Below are 23534 nucleotides of genomic sequence, written 5' to 3' on the forward strand. Positions count from 1 at the left end.
ACTTGAGATGCTTGATTTACTTTCGCGGGCTGAATAATATAATGTGGGATTCACTTTGACACATATGGTGTAAAGAATTAGCCAGCTTGCAATAGAACAAGAGCTAGCTATCTTGGGCGGTAGCTATCTCGGTCACTAGCTATCTCGGTCGCTAGCTAATTCCTTCGCCTGCTAGCAAGCATCATGGCAATGGACATGCTTGATTTACTTTCGCGGCCCAAATAAAATAATGTTGTATTGACTTTGACATCTGTGGCATAACAGATTAGGCAGCTAGCTGAATAGAACAAGATATAGATATCTCGGTCGCTAGCTAACGACCTCAGTCACTAAGTTGTTTGGTCACTAACTAGTTCGGTCACTAACTACATCGGTTGCTAGCTAGCTCAGCCGCCAGCTATTTTGCTAGCTAAGAAGCATCATGGAATTGTTGTGCAGTTTTGTTTCTGGTCCAAAGTTGTTTGATAAATATCGAACAAGCAAGCTAATCTGCTCGCGCGTTGTTTTCAATAAGAGAGAAACGGCAAAAAGGGCGATAAAAAAAGTCTCTCAGAAAACCCGACGCCAAGAAAGAAAGCTGCTATTTCTTAAGATGCAAATTCTCCAGAGACTCCCATTGTTTGCATCTCATTTGTTTGTTTCTACATACTTCCTACATACTGTACGTATCAAAAGCGGAGGAAAGGGAATTTGGGATTTCAAACCCAAAGTATCAACATCAACGCGACGGTATTTCCTAACGGCCCGACGCGCAAAGCCTAACAATAAATGTACTTTTTTCCATATTCATTCCACATTATTTAGCCATATTAAACATTGATCAATATTAAAATATTAAGTTTCATCAGTATCAATATTGTTTTATTTGTTTGTAAAAGATAGATGAGAGAACAAAGAGGCATGAGAGACACGTTTCAGGTGCAGGGGAGGCGGCCGTCGCACTTCCAAGGAAGCGTGAAAGGACAAGATGGCCAAACGCTGGACAACGCAGATGAAAGCAAGTGACCAAACACTGACTCGGCAGGACGCAACTTTTGAACTAGCTTCCATCCCGCCTGGAGGTCGGGGGAAATACCTTGAGAACAGAGACGTGAAAGAGATCCCAGGAAGGACCAAGACAAAGGACAAAGAAATCAAGTTGATTTCTTTGTGTGGGCCAAATTTGAAGATGCATGTGGTACACCTTTAAATCTGGCCTCCTCAGTCTCGGTCGTTGTCTTTTGTCTCTCTTACTGATTTGAGGGCGCACAAATATTTTCTGTGTTCAGTGAACTGAGACCCACAATTCTGTATTAGATCAAATTGTTTGGAATAAATTATCTGTGAGTAACTTTTTGGTCATCCCTCTCACAACGAACAGGCCAATTGTTAGGTTAAAATGTTGCGCAATAAGGTACATATTTAATTGCGTTCAAAATTGTTTAACCTGAATACTTTTCTCCCCGTGATTCGCATTCAAAGCAGCCCCATCCCGATCCCCGAAACTCCGCCACTGTCACTAATTTCCAACATTTTCCTCCGCCCACACTTTTTCGGAGACAAAGAGGTTTTAAGTCTGTAGGAGTTGTCTCTCGCAGGCTATATTTCACCGCATCCATCTCGCAAGGATAATAGAGTGTCCTTGCTTCTCAACGCCTGGAGGAGTGACCAGTTATCACCAGCCGCCAGCCTCGTTGTTCGGAAAACCGGGATGGGAGGATCACGTCGGGGATAAAAAAAGAGGGGCTTGAGGGGGGGGGGGTGACAAATGGGGTTGGGGGCTGTTATTTTCACAGATGTCTCCAACCGGTAACGTTAATGTTCATGCGAGTGGCAATTAGTGACCGAGTTGGAATCTGACTTTTAGAAGATGAATTTGGACCTGTGCGTTTCACGTCGTGGGTAGGAGGAGTAAAAAGAATTGGGAGTGGAGAGATGGAGGGGGGAGGGGGTGGAGAAAGGGCTAATGGCTAAAGTGACCTTCAGGAAAAAGTCATTCACAACATTCACTAGAGAAAGTGGCGCACTGTACAAATCCACTGCGGATAAACTCAAGTCACAAATTTATTGGGGAAATGAAAATATGACGTCGAGCAACATTCTCGAATTTGTTCAGTTTTTTTTTTTTTCCTGACCTTCTGCACCCTGCCCACCACCTTTTCCAGCAACTCCCCCTCAGGCAGGCGCTACTGATCCATGCACACCAAATCTAGCAGACATTTAAACAGCTTCTTCCCCTGTCATGACTAACTCTCTAAACATTTTTTTCATGCTTGGGTGCCAATAAAGCGTTGGCCATGGCCTCTAGCAATGTTTTAGCTTCCACTAGGGGGCATCATTTTCCTTTTTTACATGTTAACGCTTTTTTTCCAGCTTCAGCTCTTCTTAAAGTGCTATATAAACCAATATCTATGCATGTATTGCTTTACAATTTCAACAACCGCCCCAATTTCAAGCGCATCTAACTCCAGACCGATAGAAATTAGGAATTACCTTTTAAGCTTCCACATCCGTAATATTGACTCCCTCCCTATTTCCACCTCAAAACCCATTTTTTTTTAATTGCTTTCAATGTCTAGTTCAATCTGCTGTTTTATTATGTATCATTTTACTTATGGTTTAATTGTTATGAGCTTTGTTTTATTGTTTTTATTGTAAAGTGTCCTTGGGTGTTTTGAAAGGCGCTTGAAATTAAATGTAGTATTACTATTATAAGCATGACATGGAGAGCCAATCCTGAATTTGTTCAGGTTTTGGTTGCCGATAAAGAACTGGCCATGTTTTTCCATGTTAGCGCTTTGTTCCAGCTGTAGCTGTTGTTTAAGCGCGATATCAACCAATAAGTACAGTATGTATTGCGTTGGAATTTGGACAGCCGAGCCCATTTCAAGCTCATATAACTCCAGACCCATATCATTTAGGAATTAACTCTTTCTTCATGATGAAAGAAGAGAGTCTATGGTTTCTAACACTGTATTGAATGCTTATGCAGTCCTTAAAGTCAATTTTCTGTTGATCCTGCAATTTGAGTGACAATGAAAAAAACCCTGGCACTGCAGTGGACACCTTTTCATATCATCTTGCAGTGAAGAAATTAATCTAGTCTTGGATTTTGGATGGGAGAAGGGCGTCGACCTTCTTGATGACTCTGAATTGCATTTGTAGCTACAGTAAAGTCTCGTTATATCGATATTGAAGGGAGTCCGAAAAAATATCGATATAACCGGGACTATCGATATATCCGACCCTGTTTGCATGTAATTTTCTCCGTGCGTGCATAGAAATAGTATCGATATAACCGGGACTATCGATATATCCGATATCGATATAACGAGACTTTACTGTATTTATTTTTAATAAGCGTTCACGTCTGAACCATTGAAAGTCTTCGAAGTCAGCAAGACCACTCCACAGTTTGAGTGTCTGGTGCCGACCAAATAGGAAATGGGGACGGGGAGGGTTGCAAATTGATTTCACTGCATATTGACTGTCGCACGAGCAACATCGCGTGACGCCGGCAGTTTTTCCAAAGGCTTTGTTTGGCTGTGTGAAACGGTCCTGCTTGTGCAAGACAGGCTGCTGCATCATCAAAACAAACAAAAAAACACACACACTCACTTTTTTTGTGTTTGGATGATAAAGATGCAAAAGGAAATGTTTGGTGAAGACGACACCGAAAGGGCAATTACAGCGCGGCCTTCGCCGGAGTTTCTGGATGTTATTGGACACCGGACCACTTTTAATGACTTGATTCTTTATCGATCGCCGTGTCCTGTGAACGTTTGGCGGAATGTATCACGCCATAGAAGAAAAACAGGATGTCTGATTTACAGTCTTCTTGGTTACACAGAAAACCAATGGCGGGTCGTGCATATCCCCCTTGGGTCTTCAGTAGTGCTATGTCTGACTCAATCCAAGCAGCGGCTGTAAATAAAAAGTTTGTGTTTACTAGAGGGTCCCGTGAGCCAGGAAACAACTTGTGATGAAAGAAATACTGTCGTAAAACTTCGAGTTTTTGCCATGAACGTGTGGATTCATCATATGGGGTCAGAAATGGTTCTTTTACGCCGCAGAGAAGATTGAACAACAGAATTGTGAAGCATTTCTGACCTTTCTTAATCATGTCCATTTTTTACTTGAAAAGTCAATCTTAAAAATGGCCTTAACAGTAAAATTTGTAACCAAATCCATTTCAGCTATTGAGGGTTGACAAAACCGCAATTAAACCAACAACACTATATTTGCTTCTGCAAATCACTAGATATAGTGTGCTAGCTCTGGCCAGTATGTGCTTATCACTCTCAGCTCTTATCCTATGATTGAACGATCACAGTTTCCCAAAACTCTGCCGCTATCCAGGAATGCGAGCAGGCTTTGCAAGTCACCAACTCTAAATCTGATTGGTTAAAGCAACAGACATTCGTTAAAGTAACACATTGATCGACACTTATTTGATGCTAGAGGGCCTGCAGAATTGATTGTGAAGGCGCCGAGAAGTATTTCTCACCCTGGTTACAAATGATGGCTGAAATGTGATTGGTTAAATGCTTAAATACGAAAAAACACATTTGGAAAAGCAATGAAAGGAAGCTGCAAGACAATTTGGAATTATTTCATAAGAATTTATGGACCAAATATAATTAATCACTCTGTGATTCTGATATTTTTAGGCCAGCAGAGAAGACCTTGCAGTCATCGACGGCCCGCCACTGCAGAAAGCAATTCACCACGGACCCAAACTTCAATGGTCAGTCAGTCGCCTTCAGGTTTGTTTTAAATATTAATTAACGAATGAACTTTGGCCCTTCAAAATGATCAAAACACAATTTAAATAGGGATGGTAATCATTTGTTTATTTTAATACGAAATTTTGTTTTTTCTCCCCCATTTATTCCAAACGATTGGTCTCCAATGACAAGGAGCTGCTACCTTTTTTGCCTAAGAATGTTTTTATGCTCTTACGGATTTCACTCTTATAATTGTCTTCTTTTGTTTATTTTCTTATCGCTATCATAACTTTCCCTGATAATGAGTACGACTAGATGTCATGAATACGCAGCGATTTGATTTAGCTGCGTTTTTTTTTTAAGTGGTCTGTAAAGAAATTTGAGCTGAGTCGCCAAGGTGATTGAAGTTCTTTCCCGTATTTATCCCCCCCGCCCCCCGTTGAAGAACGCGGCTCGTTCAATTCACGCTAACTGGATGGCATTCACTCCATTTATCTCTAATAAGCTTCATAAGGATTAATGAGCGCGGCGTGCCGACGCTCCTCTCGACCCTCCTTCACGCCAATGGAATCCATTTTTGGTCTTGCCGCATCGTCTGTGAAACCGGCAGACAACGCGACTGGCAATGTCGATGGAGGAAGAACTTCTGGAGCAGCAATAGAATTAAGATGGCGGGTAACTTAGAAGCACAGCGGTGGGCGGAACGAGACTTGGTCTGTGCAGCCATTTTGGAGGATCTTGGGTCCCATAACAAAGTGAGACAGATCTTTCATAAATCCAGAGTGACATCAAATGAGAAATTTGACACCCTAGTCTCGTTTGTGAACAGTTTGGGACTCATAAATGTCCACTGGAAAGTCTTGTTTGGTATCATTGTTTGAAAATATCAAAAATAATATTTACTTGAAAAAAAAGAGGTATGTCTGTCTAGGCTCTCAGTCATACAGAAGTGGTCCATTGAGGAAAACATTTCTTCAGCCGTCATCTGTACTTCTTTGAAGGTATCGGATATCCCCAATGAACCGCCATGCCGGTTACCCTCGTCATATATTCCTAATGGACAGAGGTGGCCAGAGATAGGACTATACAGGTAATCAGAGTGGAGAGGTAAACAGATTGTCTAATGAAGTGAAATCAGAGCCATGGACAGAACAATAGATGTAATCAGATTAGCTTCAGGGAGTGGTCCACTGGTCCCCCAACCTTGGAACGGGGACCGATCAGAGCAACGGTCCAGCACAGGGACCTATAAGAGCAGAGGTCTTGAGTGATTGGGAGAAAAGAGTAGTCTTGTTGGAGTTCTTTTTTTAATTCATTCGATATTTAATATCAGCGTGATTTGTTTGCGTTCACACAAGCGGTCCACCGAGTGGTCATGAAATGGAATGAGTCAAAACGCTCATCTATCCCTAGGATTTATATGTCCGTATCTGGACTTTGCAGATTCTGCAGCAATCCAGCGGTGGAGCTTTCCACTCCAATTCACCACTCACTGGTGAACAAGAGCCCAAAATACTTCTCCAGACAGGGGCAGGATCTCGTTCGTGACCCGGAGAGGGCGCGGTGACCATGGACTCAACAATTTCCACGGCCTGTGATTCGGACCCACTGATTCTCTTTGCCCTCGAGTGCCAAGCCAGCTCCAGTTGAAGATTGCGCCCTGATAAAGCCAACGGGGGCCACATCATCCTCAAAAAAGGAAAAGGTAATACTGAAGCTTTGGCTCTGCCTTGAACAGAATTGGTGACCAAAGGTCAACCTCGGCGGGATCAAAGCGCCGCTGAAAAATGAATCCGACATCCAGCCTGAATTGGCGCCGATGTTGACCCGACTTGTGACACCGACCGTACGTCTGTCGCCGTTTTAATGGAATCTGGACTTATTCGGAGATGCTGCCTGCTGCTGTTGTTGTCTAAGAAGGATTTGTTTCAAGGAGGAGCAGGAAGGGTGACGGCGGGCGGGTTAGGGAAGACAAAGACGCTGCACTGACCCAATGGAGCCAAATCACGGCTTAGTTTTACAAAAATGGCTGCATGCACGGATTCCACTTTGCTTCCATGTGTGTTTGGTATCATGTGTAACCACCATTTGATTACTCTTGATATTCACATACGGTGATATCTCCATTTACGAACCCATTGGCTTACAAACTCAAGCCTCATTAAATTCAAAGTTAAATTTATGAAAGTGTTACCTTGGCATACAAACTATTTCTCCGGATACACAAGGAAATGGCTGCGGACTCATTGTTGTCCTCTATTTCCCACCGCCAGTCTTTGGTTAAAGCCACGTGATTGGTCAAGAATGCAGTAGTGGGGGGAGGGGGTGTTCAAAATTAAAGCGACAGGCAGACAATAGAGAGAGAGTGAAAAAAATGTATAGAAAACAGTGGAATTTGGACTGGTTTCATCTTTGATAGTTCAAAGGCAGAGTGTAGACTGCAAGGTTAAAATTTGCATCAATCATGCCCCACAAATAACCCGCAAAATCCATTTGTACACATGGTGTAAAAAGCTATCAACCCAGCTAAACAGAACACAATTGATGAGGAACAAGGTAAAATGATCGCAGAGAAAGCACCGGCAAGGGATCATTCCTCAAGATGGTGAAAGAAGAAGGCTACATTCCTCATCAAGTGTTTAATGCTGATGAAACGGCTACTCTATTCCATCAAGCCATCAACCACCATCACAAAGGTCAACAAAACCACTTTATTATACTGTACAGTTTATTTCTTTCATTATAATACCGTAGCACATTTATTATACATGATATAAGGTATATTAGTGTAATTATAAGGCTTATTTAGTAGAAAATGATGTTTTATGGGGACCTGGAAACGGATTATTCTCATTGTAATGGCTTACTATGGGAAATTAATGTTTGGGATACACATTTTTTTTTACGTTACACACTCTGTCTGGGAACCAATTAAGTTCGAAAGCCAAGGTATCACTGTACAACGTATCATGAAAATCCTAATTTTGCTCATGCTTTAAATTGCATTTACCTCCCCCGTACAAAGAGCACAACCTGAAGAGGCTTTTGTTGTTGTGTGGGTAGGACCAAAAGTCTTAACTCCAATCAAGCTAAAATGTCATGTCAGGTGGGGAATATTGCGAGTCAATTCTGGAGATGTGCTGCGGTTTGACGCCTGACTGGAGCCACTGCGGTCTAATCAGTGCAGCACAAGACGCCCCCCCGGGGGGGGGGGGGCTTGTCTCCAGCCTATTGGGGGTTTTGGGCCAGGTGAGACTTCTATTGTCTATGTTGACGGCGTTCTGCTGTCTCGTGAGGCGTCGCCACGTGTTGATATTCAAGCCGCAAGAGCGCCGCTGATGAATGTTGCATGTGTGCGCAACTAATGAGAAGAAAGGCAGGCGGCCGCATCATGGCTGGGACAACAAAGCAACACGTTTGGTCGGCGTTGAGACTAAATGATGGAACCACAATGTTTGGGCGCAACAGAATGCCGATGAAAATTGCTATAATGCATGTACAGAGTCTATATTTTGGGGTATAACATCGGCAGGAAGCAGGTTCCCTTTTCAATTGATACGTAAAACCGAGGTAGTTAGCTAGCTCACTAGCTAGCGGTTTTAGCTATGCAACTGTCCGTGATGTCTTTTATTTTATATTTTTTTTCCCTCAGGTTTATCTTAATAACACTTAACTGAAACTTTGGTGTGTAACAGTGGCGGGAAGCAGAGTCCCTTTTAAAGTGACACGTAAAACTGAGGTCGCTAGCTAGCTTGGAAGCTAGCGGTTTTAGCTACGCAACTGACCGTGATGTAGGGGATGTCTTTTATTTTAAATGTTTTTTTTTTCTCTCAGGTTTATCTTAGCAGTGGCAGGAAGCAGGTTATTCTTTATAGTGACACGTAAAACCGAGGTACTTAGCTAGCTCGCTATCTAGCGGTTTTAGCTATGCAACTGACCGTGATGTCTTTTATTTTAAATATTTTTCTCCCTGGTTTATCTTCATAAGATTTACCTGAAACTTTGGGGTATAACAGTGGCAGAGAAGAAGGTTCCCCTTTAAAGTGATATGTAAAACCGAGGTAGTTAGCTAGCTTGCTAGCTAGCGGTTTTAGCTATGCAACTGACCGTGATGTCTTTTATTTTAAATATTTTTCTCCCAGGTTTATCTTCATAACACTTACCTGAAACTTTGGGGTATAACAGTGGCAGGGAAGCAGGTTCCCCTTTAAAGTGATACCGAAAACATTGAAAAATGTCAATTTCATTGGCTAATTTTACAAATACTGGTGGTGGTTTAGCAATTACAATAACAGGGCAAAATATTTAGCCACCATGTTGGCACAAGTTGTGCTTGCGTCACGTGTAGACAGAAAAAAAAAGTGTAATATGGACCCTGTAGACATCATTATGATGTCGTCTGTCTGTGCCTCTTTTATTCTCCCGGCAGACCTTCTATATTAGCACACGTGCTAGGCGCGGGCGTAGCGTTTGGAGTAGATTATGGCACTTTCATGGGATCGTCATCAACGTGGGCAATCATCAGTCAAGTGCACATCGAGAAAGATCAAGGAAATAAAAAACTATGTTTTCAAGGGGTTCTCCAAGGTGCACAAGCAAATTACGGCGGCAAAACCGTTCAGAATGGACTGAGAAGAAACAAACCTTCCCTGGGTTGACAGTAAGCAAAAGACAGAGACATTGACGACAACATTCACCGGAGTCTGCCTTTCGTGAGACTAATAATAATAAATATTTCACTTCTAAGCTCCTTTCAAAACTCTCAAGGTCGCTTTATAGTCACAGGATAAGTTTTTCTGTGGGTGAGCAGCGGCAGCCACACGCGCCAGTGTTCACTCAATCCAGAAGTAACTCAAATACATAGAAAGCCAGCTAGCTATCCAACAGATAGCTAAAAACTAGCTAGCTAGATAGTCAGCCAGTCATATCGCTATATAGCTAATAGCTAGCTAGATAGCCAGTTACATAGCTGGTCAGTATCTATTGTTCACGTTTGGTATCCTACACTACAACATTTCTTAACTAGTACTCATTACGCCCGTAAAATGCCGTCCATAATTTCACCACGTCAAGCAATGAGCCCAAACGACGTTGTAACTATGATGGAAGACAATTTCCAATGAGTGAGGAAGACTTGGAGGAGAACAAGACTAAGCATGCTTGAATGAGAAGCAAACATTCGATCGGGCGTGTTAGCTCAATTTTGCTAGCCAAATTCCGATTTGACAATCGATAAATGAATGAGATGCATGGTGATCAACAACAAACGGGACAATTTGTACTCACTAAGGGTGTGCAAGGGGTCCAATATTCAGGGTTGAGCTCAGCTCGGGGACGTAGGTCCAGATATTCGGGGTTCAGTTCAGTTCGGGCGCGTGTTAGCGTTCCCTTTAATGAAGATTAGAAAGTAAAAGTTAGAAAATGCTATGTTCAGGTAGAAAAAAATGGTGCAGACCTTTTATATACATCCAACAAATACATGTGGAAAAGTCAAGCAATATACAGTGATACCTCGTCTGACGAACGCTTTAGCTCACAAACCTTTCGCCTTACGAGCATTAAATTCGCAAGAATATAATATTGGCATACCAACTAGTTTTTGGCTAATGAAACAAACCACACAGCGTTACGGTGGCTGGCGGACAGGTTTTCCATGGAACAAGACCAAACAACACGGTCGAGCAGAAGAAGATCATGGAAAAACACGAACGAAGTGTGCGTTTGTGTGACTTAGCATTCAAGTACCAGCACGCTATGTCGACCGTTGCTACATCAAAGTCAAAGTCAGCTTTATTGTCAAATATGCTAATATGCATGACATACAGCACAGATGAAACATGTGGCTAAGGGTGCTTCTGAGTCGTCTCAGGCAATAAAAGAGGTTGTGGTTATTTCCCGCAATGTAGGAGTGAAAATGGAAAAAACAATTGAACTTGAGTCACTGAATAAATGTACACAACATGATGAAGTCGTCTTACAAACGCTGACAATACAATTATCATCCCAGCACAAATACCACGTGACCGCTGGAGAAAAAAAGGGGGCGGCCTAAGTAATGAACCCGGCTTCTAATCACATTCTCACCCTTGTAGATAACGTTGTTTTTGCAGGGTAACATGGAAAGGTAAGAAGTTGTATCAGACTACTGAATCTCCCCATGGGCCTTTAAAGTCATTGCGCTGAACTTGTGGGCGAGAAGATGAGTTTCATTAGGAGGGATAAAACACACTTTAATTAGCTTTACCATTAGCCGAGCGCTGCCAACGCATCCGAGTCGCAGCAGACCTTTAGTTCTCTTTAATTACATTGGCGATATCACAGTACGCACTCTTCCCTGACATCACAAGACTACATTCTTTTCCCCAACAAGTCTTTGCTTTTTCTTTTTTTAACTACAAAGAAAAGAGCAGCGTTTGCTAACTTGTGAGCGCTCATGAGATTCAACAGTTCAAATGAATCACTTGATTGTTTGTATTTGTTTCACCAAGTATTTTGTGCCCTCAGGGTAAGGCACGGATCACAATATAACAATCAAACAGTACGAACTCTAAAAAGCCGTTGTCATATATACATATACATATACATATATATCTATATACAAATACATCAGTATCATCTAATCAAAATTGCTCTTTCAACATAAACGGCCATCTTAGGTCAGTATCATCCAATCAAAATTGCTCTTTCACCTAACTGCAGCCCAAACAGTAAATGAATAGCAAAACATACGTATTTAGATTTATATTTAGTTTTATCTGCGAGCCAGATGCAATGAACAAAAGAGCCTTCCATATATGGCTCAGGAGCCATAGGTTACTGACCTCTGTCCTATATAGGGTCTTACGCCGTCATGCCTTTGGGACAACAATTGCACGCTGACAAAATTATTGCCAATCATATGTTCAAAGTAAAGAAGGAATGATCGATGAAAAGGTTTCTTCAGCCGTCATCTGAGTATCGGCCCTATATATATATATATATATATATATATATATATATATATATATATATATATCCCTAGTGTCCTCACACCACGGGAGTAAAGGAAGCGATTTTCATAAAACAGCTAAATCATTCACTAAACCAATATGGTGGTGTAAGTTTCAATTTGGATCGTTTGTACAACAGAGTGCTTAGGCAACATAGGATTAGTAGTACTGATTAGGTGATACCGGAGGAAGTGGGGCAATCTGGCCAGTCGTTAGTCAGGACAATAGGAACAATCAGTGGAGCCGCAGGGAGTAGTCCTCTGCTCTCCCCAACCTGAGAGCAGGGACATATCATAGCAGTGTCCGGCACCGCCATGTCTGGACAGTAGGGATATATATACAGTAAAGTCTCGTTATATCGATATTCAAGGGAGTCCGAAAAAATATCGATATAACCGGGACTATCGATATATCCGACCCTGTTTGCATGTAATTTTCTCCGTGCGTGCATAGAAATAGTATCGATATAACCGGGACTATCGATATATCCGATATCGATATAACGAGACTTTACTGTATATATATATATGTATAGGGCCGATACTACCAGTAAGACTTTAGTTTGCTGAAGAATCATCTTGGATCGGAAGCAAAACGTCCGACACCTTCAAAGAAGAACAGATGACGGCTGAAGAAACCTTTTCATCGATGGACCACTCCCGTACGACTGAGAGCTTACACAGACGTAAAGAAGGAATGAAACATAATAATAAAGATATCATCTACTGAGATTCCTAACTAATGCCGATCAGGCATTGCTTTTTGTGTGATCCAAAAAACAAACCAAAAAAAAGCATGAAACTGGCCGCGATATAAAGAAGGGAAACTTTTCATCATTTTGCTGCAAAGCCTTGAGGCAATCTCAGTAAGCAAACGACACCTGTGACGATTGTGGGGTGTCGTTTGCTATTTGTCACCCTCTGTCGAGTGGAGCAAAGCAGCCCCAGGACATGGCCCAGCCTCCCCCATGGCCGGAAGCCCCAATCGTGCGCATTCTCTCAGAAGCTCCTCGAGCCGACGCGCCTTGTGCCAAATGCCAGGATGTTCACTCTCAAGCGCATTTAGTCACCATTTAGCATTCTCTATCTCAGTGATTCGTGTCCTTTGTTTACAAACGTGAAGTTCAAATTGCTATTTTGATATTTGTGACCAAAAAAAGGGGATCAAGATCCCTGCCCTGAGTAACCCCTTCCAAGATTTCCAATAGGGCTGTGTAAACTCTCAGTTGTACCGAGAGGTGATACCGGGGCGATTTGGGCAATCAGGGTCAGTCACAGAACCCAATCAGACAGGACAAAAGAAGGAATCACATTAGCTTCAGGGAGTAGAGTACCGCTCCCCCAACCTTAGTCCAGGGACCTATCAAAGCAGAAGTCTGGCACAGCCACCTCTGGCTGGACATATATGGGGCCAGAGCGACCAGCACAACTTTAGTTCACTGACGAAGCTTTTCGGACGTGGAGCGAAACGAAACGCCCGACACCTTCAAAAAGGTACAAATGACGGCTTTTCATCACTTGGGCAATGAGCAAATTCCGCATGAAGAACCTTTCATCGGTGGCCTTCGGAGCACACAGTGAAATCAAGTGTATCCTCACGGGACTTGTTCCTGGATCTGAACCAATCTGGGTTCATATATTAAGGCTGTAATCATCGTGTACTGGCTTGGCGCGCTGCTTCTTTTCAGTCTGATGACTTGGAAGCTCAAGCGCTGCTAATACAAATGAGCCTTGTAAGTGGTCCTGTGTGGGGAAAGTCCCCCGGGGACATCAACCCGGAAATAAGAGGAGTTATTTTATCTGCTCATCTACAACGCTGACCTAAAATATAAAATAACATTATACAATAAAATACAAGACATTATACATAAAATAAGGTCTATTTTGTGTAGTTTCAAGGCTTATTTAGTTGAAAATGCTGTTTTATGGGGACCTGGGAACGGATTATTCACAGTTTAATGGTTTCCTATGGGAAATTAATGTTTGGGCTACACACTTTTCGCCTTGCAGGACCTACAGGATATTGAGTTTTAGGATAACATAAACATTCAATGAAGCATAAGAAACCGTAGACTCTCTTTATTAGAAGAAAATAGTTAATTCCTAAATTATATGGCTCTGGAGTTATCCGAGCTTGAGATGAAGGTGGCTGTCTGAAATACAATGCAATGCATACTTATTGGTCCCGAAGACCTCATAATAAAACGACTTTATTATGCAGTACAGTTTATTTCTTTAATTATAATCCAATAGTACATGTATTAAACATAAACTAAGGTATATTTTGTGTAGTTTTAAGTCTTAATTAGTAGAAAATAATGGTTTATGAGGACCTGGGAACATATTATTCTCATTTTAATGGTTTCTTATGGGAATTAAATGTTCGGCATACAAACGTTTCGCCTTACACACACTTTCTGGGAACCAATTAAGTCGTGAGCTAAGGTATGACTTTATTATTATAGTCATTTTATGTCAATTCCACAGTATGAAAGCAGATTTTTGATGCCCGAAAGATTATTTCACTGCTTAAAAAATAATAATAATAATAATACATTTCATTTATCGGCGCCTTTCAAAACTCTCAAGGTCACTTTACAGTCATAGGATAAGTTTTCTGCGGGTGAGCAGCGGCAGCCACACGCCCCAGCGGTCACTCAACCCACTCATAGAAAGCTAACTGGCCAGCTAATAGATAGCTAATGTCTAGCTTGCTAGGCAGCCAAATATGTAATAGATAGCTCGCGATAGCTAGTGAGCCAGCTACATAGCTAATAGATAGCAAATAGCCGGCAAATAAAGTGCTCTCAAGGACACTTTCGAGTCACAGGCAAGCATAGATAGAATAATAAATAAAATACAATTTTAAACAGAAACAAGAGATCAGAATCAGAATCAGAATCAGAATCATCTTTATTGCCAAGTATGTAGAACACACAAGGAATTTGTTTCCGGTAGAAGATGAATGCCATTTTAAATGGGTGTCTTTTGAGATGGGATGTATGCAATGACGTGTTAATTGCTCGAAATATTCCAAGTCGAACGGCCAGACGGAAAACGCGCTGACGCAGTTGTGCAGATTTGGAGCCCCCCCCCCCCCTCCGGGTTGGAATTGATGGCTAAAGGTTAGCGCACATTAAGAAAAGGACATTATGGCAGCGAACAGAAGGCCAAGCTCCAAACCTGCCGCTTTGCAAATTTATCGCCGTAGCCGCTTGGGGGGTATCGGGAGTGTGTGTGTGTGTGTGTGTGTGTGTGTGTGTGTGTGTGTGTGTGTGCGTGTGTGTGTGTGTGTGTGTGTGTGTGTGTGTGTGTGTGTGAAAAGGTTGGTGGCAAACATTCCAACTAACAGCTCCCCTTTAATTCCTTCTGAGGTTTGTTAATCCCTAACCGCCTCAAAAAGATGCATGTGGCATTGATTTTACAGTGAGACCTTGGTTTACGAACTTAATTGGTTCCCAGACAGCGTGTAAGGCGAAAAGTGTGTATCCCACAAAATAATTTCACATAGGAAACCATTAAAATGAAAATAATCTGTTCCCAGGTCCCCATAAAACAGGATTTTCTATTTTTCTAAGCCTAAAAACTACACAAAAAAATACCTTATTTTATGTGTAATAAATGTGCTGTGGTATTATAATTAAAGAAAGTAAATGTACTGCAGAATAAAGTGGTTTTATTGACCTTTGTGATGGTCATTGATGGCTTGATGGAATGGAGTGGCTGCTTTCATCAGCATTAAACACTTAATGGACAGAGCCTTTTACTTTCACCATATTGAGGAATGATCCCGTGTAGGTGATTTCTCTGCCATCAACGACTTTTTGCATCAAGTGTACAGATGGCTTGTGCGGGTTATTTGTGGAGCCTGGTTGATGCGATATTTTAACCTTGCAGTCTACACTCTGCCTTTGAACTATCAAAGTTGAAACCAGTCCAAATGTCACTGTTTTCTCACTCTCTCTCTGTTGTCTGCCTGTCTCTTTAATGTTGAAACCACCTCCCCTTACTGCTGCGTTCTTGACCAATCACGTGGCTCTAACCGAAGATTGGCGGTGGGGAATAGAGGACAAAAACAGTGGGCTGTCATTTTCTTGTTAGGAGAACAGGCTTGTTCGCCAACGACACATCAATCATTGTGGCCCTCCGTGTGTATCCCGAAAAATAGTTTGTTTGCCAAGGTAAAATTGACATAAATTTAACGTTCGTAAAGCGAAAAGTTCGTAAGCCAAGGGGTTCGTAAACCGAGGTATCACTGTACTGTTTATTTCTCTGGTTACTTTTAAGGCATCGGCGATGCATTTGACGTGAAGACCGATCAATTGTGCACTTTATCGTAACCTGAATTTTACTTTGAAACTGACCGCCGCTTCTGGGGGGGGGGGGGGCAGATCCTCATGTGTGGGTTAAAAAAATAAAAAGCATCAAGCGTTTTAAGCGGCGGACGCTTTAACTTGCATCTCGGATGTTGATAAATAATGCATTCCAACACATCATTAGCTACAATAATGTAGTTGTTAGCGCGCGGTCGCTAGCCGTCATTAGCGACACTGGCCGACTTCCCGAAAGCCTCCGCGGCCATTAAAAGTCCGTCATTGTGACCACATCGGAAGTACAAGACATTCCAAGAAGAAAAAAAAAAGAAGTCACCGGGAGTTGCCTACTTTTAATAATCATCATCATCATCATCATAACACATTTCATTTTTAAGCGCCTTTCAAAACTCTCAAGGTCACTTTACAGTCACAGAATCAGTTTTTCTGTGGGTGAGCAGCGGCAGCCACAGGCGCCAGTGTTCACTCAACCCGGAAGTAACTCAAATAGATAGTAAGCTAGCTAATACTTATATAGCTAGCTAATACTTATATAGCTAATAGCTTGCCAGATAGATAGCTAATAGCTACCTAGACAGATAATAATAATAATAATAATAATAATAAATTTCAGTTCTAAGTGCCTTTCAAAACTCTCAAGGAGACTTTACAGTCACAGGATATTTCTTTGAAGGTGTCGGACGTTTCGCCTCTTATCCAAAAGGCTTCGTCAGCGAACTTTTTTTTTTGCCGGTCGGTTTCACCCCATATATACCCTTTATGCCGGACTCTGCTATGATTGGTCCCTGCTCTCAGGTTGTGGACTATTCCCTGAGGCTACACTGATTACTCCTATTGTCCTGCCAGAGCATGAGATCTAAGGCTGGCCCGATTGCCCCATTTGCCCTGGTATCACCTCATCAGCATAACTAAACCTGTGTTGCCTAAGAAGTCTTTTGTAGGAATGATCCAAATTGAACCTCACCCCACCATGGTGATTTAGTAAAGGGTTTTGCTGCTTTATAAAAAATAGCTTCTTTGACTCCACTTTCAAAGCATCTCTTTTCTTTCGCCAAGATTTGAACCTCATTGTCGTCAAATGAGTGTTTGCTAGCTTTTAGCTGCATATGTACTGCAGATTGAGGCCCACTATATTATCCCTGCCATGTTGATAAAGTCTTGTTTTGAGAATTTGTTTACTCTCCCCAATGCATTGCTCTTTACAATGTTCATTTTGACAATATCTTGTATGAAAGATGCTGACATCAATCCATATGGGAAGCAGTGTCTGTTGCAGGGTTTTAGCGCATTAGCTTCAACACCTGAGCTGCCGTGCTGCTAGCAGCTGTTTGCTCTACCAGCTGCTTTGCACTTTGTCCCGTCTGGCGCTTGCTGGATTCAATCTTTCTCTCATTTTGTTTTTTTTTTTTTTTTTTTTGGTCTCCCTCCCAGCAGAGCAAGAATTGACAATCGGACTCCAATAGAATCTGATAAAGAGAAGAGCCAAGCAATGATGCGTCTTTTTCTCGCAAGGCCTTCTGGAGTCGCACATATCCGATATTGAGGGACTTCATTTGACGCGTGCACACTTCTCTGGGCTCGCTTAAAATTGCAAAGTCAACAAAAAGCTTGAATGAGAAATCTGGATGGCTTGAAAAAAAGGAAATCAAATCAAAAATTCAATCAAAAAACTATTTAGAAATGGCAAAACAATATTTTTATAGCCCACATTTTACCGTGTGTGAAAAGCCATGACTTTCAGTAGGGAAGTGGGTGTGGTTTTCATGTCAATACCCAGACCTACATCATTTAGAAATTACCTGCCAATCTAGTTGCTATCTATTAGCTATCTAGATAGCTGTTAGCTAGCTATCTAGCTATTAGATATCTATTAGCTTGTTATTAGCTAGCTAACTATTATCTATTAGCTACCTAGCTATTTATTAGCTAGCTAGTAGATATTAGCTATCTGGCTATCTAGCTATTAGCTATCTATTACCTAGCTAAGGTATTAGCTATTAGCTATCTGGGTATCTAGCTGGCTATCTATCTGGCTTACTATTAGCTGTCTAGCTAGCTGGCTGTTAGCTATCTGGCTATATATTAGACTGACTAGCTGTTGGCTATCTGTCTATATATTAGCTATCTATTAGCTGTTCGTTATTTGTTATCTATTAGCTATCTGGCCATCTATCTGTCTCGCTATTAGATGTATAGCTAGCTTGCTGTTAGCTGTTGGCTATCTGGCTATCTATTAGGCTAAATACCTGTTGGCTATCTGTATATATATATTAGCTATGTATTAGCTGTTAGCTATTTATTATCTATTATCTAGCTGGCTATCTATCTGGCTCGCTATTAGCTGTCTAGCTAGCTGGCTGTTAACTGTATAGCTGTTCGGCTATCAGGCTGTCTAGCTGACGGCTATCTGTCTATTAGCCATTTATTAGCTAGCTAGCTAGCTTTCTATCTATTTGAGTTATTGCGGGTTGAGTGAACGCTGGCGCGTGTGTCTGCCGCTGCTCATCCACGGAAAAACTGATCCTGTGACTGTAAAGTGACCTTGAGAGTTTGGAAAGGCGCTTAGAAATGAAATTCATTATTATTATGCTGATAAAAAAAGATTTGGCTTCAACTAGCTTGGTGAAATGGTTCCAGTGTCTTTCCCCACCTGAATAATTGGAGGTGATGCCTTCCACACGAGTTGTGTCGGCGCGCCTTGTCGCTTGCGTGTAATTGCATGCAAAATTGTATCGTGAAGTGCCGCAAGTACCCGGAGGGAAGCGGTCTGAGGGAGGAGAGGCAGAGGAAGAAAAAGACATCATTTTGGGGGGGGGGTTTGGTTGGTTGATTTTTCCCAAATAGCTTTTTCAAGCTGAGCCGTGGACATTTATTTGCCAAAGAAGAAGAGTTGTAGGCCATTCTTCACCCCAATTAAGACTGTCACAAGAAGAAAGCCACAAGTGCAAAGTGGCCATCCGAGAAAAGGCCAGTGACTGCGCAATTTTTTTTAGATGGGAGAATATAAATAAATATTATATACAACTACATTAAAACAACTGGTCGCCAATGATCTCTATTCGCTGCTATTCCCGAATTTATTCTGCCTCCCCTGCCGCTTTCCACTGCCACACTCACCCAACTCTGAGTACGCGCTAAGCGCTGTACTATCAACCTGAACTCAATTTGTTGTCGTTTTTTTTTTCTGCAAGACCTCACTTCAACCTTTTGTTTTTGTTTGGGTATTGTTTTATTTTTCTCGCCGGGGGTGCCGATAAAGCGCTGGTCAGAGCTCCGGCAATGTCACGAGGGGGCATCTCGTCCCTTGTTTTCGATGTTAGCGCTTTGTTCCAGCATTAAAGCTCTATGTAAATCAATATGTATGTAATGCATTGTATTTTAGATAGCCGCCCTAATTTCAAGTTCATATAACTGCAGACCCATACAATTTAGGAATTAACTCTCTTTCTGATGAAAGATTCCTAACGCTACATTGAATGTTTGAGTGGTCCGAAATCTCAATATTTTGTGGGTAGTGCAACTTGAATTAAAATGACAAAAACCCTGGCACTGGAGTGGACAAAACAAATGAATTATTTTCTATCCTCCATCTTTGGTGTCCATTTTAATCTGGTAGAATTTTAATCTGGTTTCCAAGAAACTGTAGATTCCGTTTTTGACATGTTTATCATTTGTTTTAGCATAAAATAGTTTGGCTTCAGTTGTCTGTGTGCTTTTTCACTTCCATTCCAAGCTCCTCCATCTTGGGCTCATACCGTCATATCATAATCAAGCTCCATCACTTTTTCTCCTTAAAGTGGTTTAGATGTTGTTATTTTTGTCCAAAGTAAGCTTCTGCTATTGAAAGACAACAACGGGTAGCGGCGGAAATGCTGATTAAGTGTGACGCCATGCTCGCTTGCTGCTCAGAGCAGCACAGCGAGAAGCCAAGTGGGCTGATTTAGCATGTCAACTTTTCTAATTCTGCATGTTCTCCATTTTGGCCAGACAATCCGTGTCGACGGCTTCAAATCGGCTCCACAATGACAACCGGCAGTTGGGGGCCCGCCCGCTGTGTCACTGGCCGCGACACAGCTGTCAATCAAATGCAAATAGCGGCGAATAGCGGCGAATAGCGGCCAATAGCGGCCAATGGCGGCCAATAGCGGCGAATAGCGGCCAAAAGCGGCCAATAGCGGCCAATGGCGGCCAATGGCGGCCAATGGCGGCCAATAGCGGCCAATAGCGGCCAATAGCGGCCAATAGCGGCCAATAGCGGCCAATAGCGGCGAATAGCAGCCAATAGCGAATAGCAGCCAATAGCGGCCAATAGCGGCCAATAGCGGCCAATAGCGCCGAGCGAGTGAGCGCTCACGCTGCTCCACGGGACTCCGCGTGAGCTTTTAATTTGCTTTTCAATTTTGGGCTGGAGAGTCAAAGGAAACGATGGAGGAAAAAGGATCAAAGTGAGTGGCTGTCATCTTTTTTAATATTTTTAAAGTGAGTGGGCTTCGTTTTGATGATCAGTTGCGAATAAGGGCGCAGGAAAATGGAACTCGTTAGGGAGAGGCGATCTGGTTGCTCAACATACTCGACAGTTATACAACGACGGAAAAAAAAATACACATACCGTGATATCTCCGCTTACAAACGCTTTAGCGGACAAACTTTTCGCCTTCCGAACATTAAATTCACGGGAATATGATCTTGGCATACCAACTAGTTTTCGGCAAACGAACCAAACCGCAGCGCCACGGCGGCTGGTGGAATATTCCTTAAAGGACAACCGACACCATTTTTTTCTTTCCCAACTGACATCAGAAAAACGTTTTATAGCATCTAAAATACCCAAAACGCGCAGGCTAATAGTTTTAGTCAAATGAAAAACACCATAAAAATGACTTAAAGTGTCCAAAAACTACTTCAAATTGCCCCCTTGTTCGTGACGGCACGCCAAGACGTCACGAACAAGAATCAAATCAATGGCTTCAGATTCAGTGAAGATGCTTTCTTGTTACTTATCCAGTCGTGAATATGATTCCAATAGTTCTGAAGTGGAAAGCATCAATGTTTGCAATTGATTAAAGAAGTCCTTCCGTGTCATTCTGAGGCATCTGGACAGAAATTTAGCGCCCAGAAAATGCACAAGATGGCGCCCGAGCTCCGTTGGAAATGGGCTGATTTGTCTGCTAGGATTTTGTGTCACCTAGTATCAAATAGTAGTCTTGGTGCAACACACAATGATTCACCATGGCGTTATGTACGTGTTTTCCTTCTAATTTCGCCATCAACACAAAGTTTTCAGACCAAACAAAGTACCCAAAATGCATTGTGTGTCGCGTTCTCGGTCAGGGGCGTTCCCTCCGTGACGTCCCGGTAGCTATCATCAACTGGAAAACAAGACTTCCTGAATATTCAGCATGAGTCTTAAAATGTAAAATGTAGCTTAATATGCGGTGGAATCTTTGTCAAATCCGCTCAGTAGAAGTCATTTGAAGTGATTTTACAAATTATGGACACAACTTGTCTGGAGGCGTCAATTGTCCTGTAATGTGGAAAAAAGAAAAATGGTATGTATTCATTTTTTTACCACTAAAGGAATCTGACACCCCGCGTATTCCATTTACTGTCCCAAATCAAATTAAAAAACAATGCTTTTATTTTTATTGATTTTGTCTAAGCGCCAGAAGATGGATGGATGGATGATTGCGTGTCCTTGCCAGATTATTTGCTCCAATATGTCGGCTTAGCGCTAGCGCAACATGCACTCACGTCGACTGACTTTATGGGCAACAGAGGGGCGGAATGGACGGCGGCGACTTTATTTACACATCCCATAAAAGCGTAATGAGCATCTGAATATGCAACGTGGTATGAAGGAAGAACAATGCCATCATTCCCGTGCATTTACGCCGCGTACTTGATGTCGGCATCTGCTGCCTTGGTAATTGGATCTGGTTTTTATGGCCAATTAGATGGAGTGGAGAGAAGAGAGAGTGGCTGTCGCGCTACGCCGGCAGACGCAAGCTTGACACGTCTCGGACGTTGTCTTGTCTGGGTTGTTCCAGCCTAGATTTTCCCTTCTGACCGCTTTGAGCCCACCTGAAAGGATACGGCTTTAAAATTAACTTGACAATTCACTGACAGACGATGTTCAAAAATGTGTCCACTGCAGTGCCAGGGTTTTTGTCATTGTCACTCAAATTCCAGCAACCACAAAATATTGACTTTTAGGACTGCGTAAACATTCAATGCGGCATTAGAAACCTTAGACACTCTTCTTTCATTATCATTTTAACGGTGATACGGAAGTAAACTTGAAGCAATGGGATGCTTTGAACCCAGAAAGCCCCAACGCTCATGGCGCTCCGACTGTCGTTCTATTCCATAAATAGCCAATTAACTCCGAATGGTAAAGTAATGGCCCCAGGGTGATCGTTCCAGCAGAAAGAAATCCAATCATTAAGTGAAACCAAACAGCTTTTTAACTTTAATGACAGGTTTCACTTTATAAACTCTTCATTAGTCTCGCTGTGACCAAAAAAAAAAAAAAAAATGCTTCCAAAAACGTCATTCTGAATGAAAGAATGTTGAACATTGGGCTAAACAATGAGTGACGTGACAGCCCCGCCCCTTCTCGCGGTCCACATGCATCTCGCAAAAGAAGCCCTTCAAGGACAACCGACACCTCCGGACAAGTTGCGTCCATCATTTGTCAGATGACTTCAAATGACTTCGACTGAGCGCATTTGACCAAGATTCCACAGCATGTCGCTACTTTTCACCTTTTAAGACTCGCGCTGAATATTCAGGGAGTCTTGCTTTTGAGTTGATGACGATGCCTGACGTGACGTCACGGAGGGAACGCCCCTGACCGAGAAAGCAACACACAATGCATTTGGGCACTTTGTTTCGTCTGAAAACACCGTGTTGATGGCGAAATTAGAAGGAAAACGACATAAATAACGCCATGGTGAATAGTTTTGAGTCGCAGCCAATTGCGGTAAGACGCATAAAAAAGGTGGAAGTTGACACAAATTCCCAGCGGACAAATCAGCCTCTTTCATATACTGGACGAAACGCAGCTTGTGCGCCATCTTGTGCATTTTCTAGGAGCTACATCGGAGTCCAGACGGCTTGAATTGATACGGAAGGACTTCTTGAATCGATGGCAAACTTTTATGCTTCACTCTTCAGAACTGTTTGAATCATATTCTTAACTGGATGAGTAACAAGAAAGCATCTTCTCCCAATCTGAACTGTCTGAAGTCATTGTTTTGATTCTGGAGCAAGGCAGTTTGTGAAGGAGTATCATGGCGTGACGTCACAAACTGGGGGCGGGTCTTTCTGAATCTGACCAGTTTTCGAGCTCATTTTGTGGCAGTTTTGGGACACTTGAAGTCATTTTTATTGCATTTGACTACAATCTATATCAATCAGCTTGTGTGTTTTGGCTATTTTAAATGCTATAAAAGGTATGTGTGATGTCAGTTAGGAAACAAAAAAATGGTATTGGTTGTCCTTTAA

General features: G+C 42.2%; 1 protein-coding gene across 5 annotated transcripts in view; it reads right to left on the reverse strand.

The window, feature by feature from the left end:
* The window catches only part of pcdh9 (protocadherin 9), a 202324-nt gene that overhangs the window by 132785 nt on the left and 46005 nt on the right, over positions 1-23534 (reverse strand). For 3 of the 5 annotated variants that reach the window (XM_088993136.1, XM_088993139.1, XM_088993140.1), the window contains exon 3: positions 9993-10094. The exons of the other annotated variants lie outside the window; for them this stretch is intronic. In XM_088993136.1, coding sequence (XP_088849262.1) covers positions 9993-10094 — 102 coding nt within the window. The remainder of the gene's footprint in view (positions 1-9992; positions 10095-23534) is intronic. 5 annotated transcript variants of the gene reach the window in all.

The sequence above is a fragment of the Hippocampus bargibanti genome, linkage group LG03 (assembly GCF_051943395.1).
Source record: "Hippocampus bargibanti isolate YZ-2025 linkage group LG03, ASM5194339v1, whole genome shotgun sequence".
NCBI classification, from domain to species: domain Eukaryota; kingdom Metazoa; phylum Chordata; class Actinopteri; order Syngnathiformes; family Syngnathidae; genus Hippocampus; species Hippocampus bargibanti.